General features: G+C 53.3%; 1 protein-coding gene across 1 annotated transcript; it reads left to right on the top strand.

Moving 5' to 3' along the window:
* Window positions 1-665: 665 nt before the first annotated feature.
* LOC120105126 lies at window positions 666-3,380 on the top strand. The gene is made up of 2 exons (XM_039117286.1): window positions 666-812; window positions 2,847-3,380. The coding sequence occupies exons 1-2, from the start codon at window positions 666-668 to the stop codon at window positions 3,378-3,380; spliced, it is 681 nt and encodes a 226-aa protein (XP_038973214.1).
* The last annotated feature ends 456 nt before the right edge of the window (window positions 3,381-3,836 follow it).

The following is a 3,836-nucleotide window of genomic DNA, read 5'->3' on the forward strand; positions in this document are numbered from 1 at the left end:
GGAGAAGCAATTATGGAGGATGAACGCCCTGCTGGTCGGATTTACTGGGGACTCAGTTCCGGTAGAGGGCGAGATCGATCCTCCTAGTTACGGTCGGGCTCGGCTTCCTGAGAAAGTACCGTGAGGATGGATTTTCTCGTAGTGCGTCTGTCCTCGGCCTATAACGCCATCCTCGACGACCAGGGCTCAACGCTCTTCGAGCCATGGTCTCAAACCTGCCACCTGCTTATATGGTTCCCCACCAGCCAAGGAGTCCGGCGGAAGTTCGTGGAGACCAGGCGGTAGCGAGGCGATGCTACATGGCGACCCAACGAGGCAAAGCAACCAGCCAAAGTATCGGTTCCGACACCAGATGGCAAAGCTCTCGGCCAAACCTTAGAGGCACGTGTCGGCCCTCAGAAGAAGCGGGTAGAGCCTGGTGAGCTGCTTATCCAAATCCCTTTACAAGAGAATTTTTCCAAGCTAACCGTGCAGGTCGGCTCCAGCCTCGATGCTCGCGAGAGAGATCGCCTTGTCAGCTTCCTGCGGAACAACATGGACGTCTTCGCCTGGTCGTCCGCCGATATGCCGGAAATAGATCCGGAGGTCGCGGTCCACCGACTCCAAGTGAAGCCAACCTGTAAGCCTGTGCGACAGAAGAAGCGAAGTGCTGCTCCAGAGCGACAATGAGCAACGGCCAAGGAGTTGACAAGCTCCTCGAGGCCGGCTTCATCCAGGAGATATCTTATCCGAAATGGCTCGCCAGTGTGGTCCTTGTCAGAAAGGCTAGCGGGAAATGGCGCATGTGTGTGGACTACACCGACCTAAACAAGGTCTGCCCAAAAGATAGCTTTCTACTTCCTAGCATCGACCAGCTTGTGGACTCCACCTCGGGGCACGAACTACTGTCTTTCATGGACGCATTCTCAGGGTACAACCAGATTCGGATGGCGCCGAAGGATGAAGAGAAGACAACCTTCATCACCGACGGGGGGCACCTACTGCTACAGAGTAATGCCTTTCGACCTAAAGAATGCCGGAGCAACTTATCAGCGGCTGGTCAGCCAAATTTTTAAAGATCAAATAGGCGAAACATAGAGGTCTATGTTGATAACATGTTGGTGAAAAGCCGAATGGCGCAAGATCATGTGACCGACTTCAACAAGGCATTCTCTACCCTCCGAAGGTACCGGATGAAGCTCAATCCTGCCAAATGTGCGTTCGGAGTTACCTCGGGCAAGTTCCTTAGCTTTGTAATTACACAGCGGGGAATCGAGGCCAATTCCGAGAAGATCCGAGCGCTCCAAGAGATGACACCTCCGAGGACAGTTAAAGAAGTGCAACGGCTTACAGGCCGAGTGGCAGCTCTCGGGAGATTCGTCTTCCAATCGGCCGAGCGCTGCCTTCCATTCTTTGCGGTTCTCAAGAAGCCAAAGAACTTTTTATGGTCGGCAGAGTGCCAGCAAGCCTTCGAAGAGCTCAAGTGCCTTCTCGCCTCTCCTCCACTGCTTACGAAGCCTCAACAGGGCGAGCTCCTCTACCTATACTTAGCCGTTTCTCCCATAGCAGTGAGCTCGGTCCTGGTTCGAGAGGAGAGCAAGCTTCAAAAGCCGGTATACTACACCAGCCGGGTTTTGAGAGATGCTGGAGACCCGATACTCCAAGCTGGAAAGACCGTCTTTGCCCTGGACGTCTCAGCTCGAAGGCTCAAGCCTTATTTTCAAGCTCACACGGTGGCCATGTTGACCAACCAGCCAATAAAGCAGGTCTTGCAGCGATCAGATCGCGCTGGTCGAGTTACAAAGTGGGCCATCAGGCTCGGAGAGTTTGACCTCGAGTACCGACCTAGACTGGCGATCAAGGTGCAGGCACTCACCGATTTTATAGTCGAGTGCACTGCGCCAGACGAGGCCGAGCTTGAACCCGCGCCAGCGGAGCAGACCCCGAGGTCGACGTGGACCCTGCACGTCGATGGTTCTTCGAACTCGGAGGGTAGCGGAGCGGGCCTCATTCTCACCAGTCCAGATGGAGTGGTCGCCGAGGCAGGCTTTACGCCTCGAGTTTCCCGCCTCTAACAATGTGGCGGAATACGAAGCGCTCATAGCCGGACATAAGCTGGCTAGAGAGCTGAAGGTCGAGAATTTGAAGTTCTTCAACGACTCCCAATTGGTCGTAAGCCAAATTTTGGGGGACTTTGAAGCAAGGGAGCCGACAATGCAAAAATATCTCCAGAAGGTGCGGCACCTCATTTTGACTCTGGGTTCCTTCCACATCCAACACATTGCTAGGTCGGAGAATCTCAGAGCCAACCAATTATCAAAATTGGCATCCTCCGCATGAGCGAGCTCCCAAAAGCGGCGGCACTGGAGTACCTCCAGATCCCTAGCACAGAGGAGCCCGAACCGGCTTTTTGTATCGACACTGAGCCAAGCTGGATGGATGAGCTCGTTAGCTACCTACAGAATGGAGTTCTCCCCAATGATGAGCGTGAGGCTCGTCGAGTCAAGCACCTAGCCTTGAGATACATACTGTATGAAGGCAAGCTCTACAGGAGATCTTTTACCTCTCCCCTCCTCAGATGTCTCCGCCCGTCGGAGGCGGATTACGCAATGCGCGAAGTCCACGAAGGCATCTGCGAAAACCATTTGGGAAGCCGAGCACTGTCATAGAAAATTTTGTGCCAGGGATACTATTGGCCAACACTCCAAAAGGATGCGCTGGATTTTGTTCGGAGATGCGACCGGTGCCAGAGGAATGCCAACATCCAGCGCCGACCCTCAGCCCCCTTGACTTCAATCAGCTCCCCCTGGCCATTCGCTCAATGGGGAATTGATATCCTGGGACCGTTTTCCTTGGCGACTGGGCAGAGAAAATTTCTGATCGTCTCTATTGATTACTTCACGAAGTGGGTCGAGGCCGAGCCAGTGGCCCAGATCACCGAGCAGAAGATGCGGGACTTCGTTTGGAAGTTCATAATCTGTAGATTCGGGCTCCTCCACATCCTCATATCAGATAACGGCCATCAGTTCGACAACGCTTGTTTTAGAGAATTTTGCTTGGAGCTCGGCATCGACCACTGTTTCACCTCGGTCGCACATCCTCAGGCAAATGAAAAAACCGAGGTAACAAATCGTACTATTTTACAGGGACTCAAAATCAGGCTCGATCAGTCCAAAGGGCAGTGGGTCGAAGACCTATACAACGTCTTGTGGGCTTATCGGACCACATTCCGCGTACCCACCGGTGAGACTCCCTTCAACTTAACGTACGGAATGGAGGCCGTCATCCCGTTGGAGATCGAACTTCCTTCTCCAAGGGTAGAATGTTATGATGCCGACTCCAGTGCTACGCAGCTCAGGAGCAACCTGGACCTCATCGAGCAGACGAGGGAAGCTGCCTAGGTCCGCATGGCGAGATACCAGCAAAAGGTGGCGCAATACTACAACGCCAGGGTCAAACTCAAATCCTTCAAAGTGGAAGACCTCGTTCTTAGAAGAGCTGAAGCCTCCCAGCCGACCGAGCAAGGAAAAGTTGGCCCCGAATTGGGAAGGACCCTATCGGGTCGCGCGCGTCCAACGATCCGGAGCGTACAAGCTGGAATCCCTCGAAGGGACCCCCATTCCACGAAGTTGGAGCTCCGAAAACCTCCGGGTGTATCATCAATAGGACCCCAAGGGGTTCTCTATTCTGAGCATAAGTTTTATCTTCCTCAGTGATTTTTGCTGTTCTTCATTTATGATCGCATTTCGTGATCAGAAGTTTCGTGATCTTTAGACAACCTGATATGCGATCCTGCTAGGATGCTATAATTAATACCGGACGATGCTAGACGCCTCGGCCAGAAGTCCGAGACGTAG

The sequence above is a fragment of the Phoenix dactylifera genome, unplaced genomic scaffold (genome assembly GCF_009389715.1).
Source record: "Phoenix dactylifera cultivar Barhee BC4 unplaced genomic scaffold, palm_55x_up_171113_PBpolish2nd_filt_p 000202F, whole genome shotgun sequence".
NCBI classification, from domain to species: domain Eukaryota; kingdom Viridiplantae; phylum Streptophyta; class Magnoliopsida; order Arecales; family Arecaceae; genus Phoenix; species Phoenix dactylifera.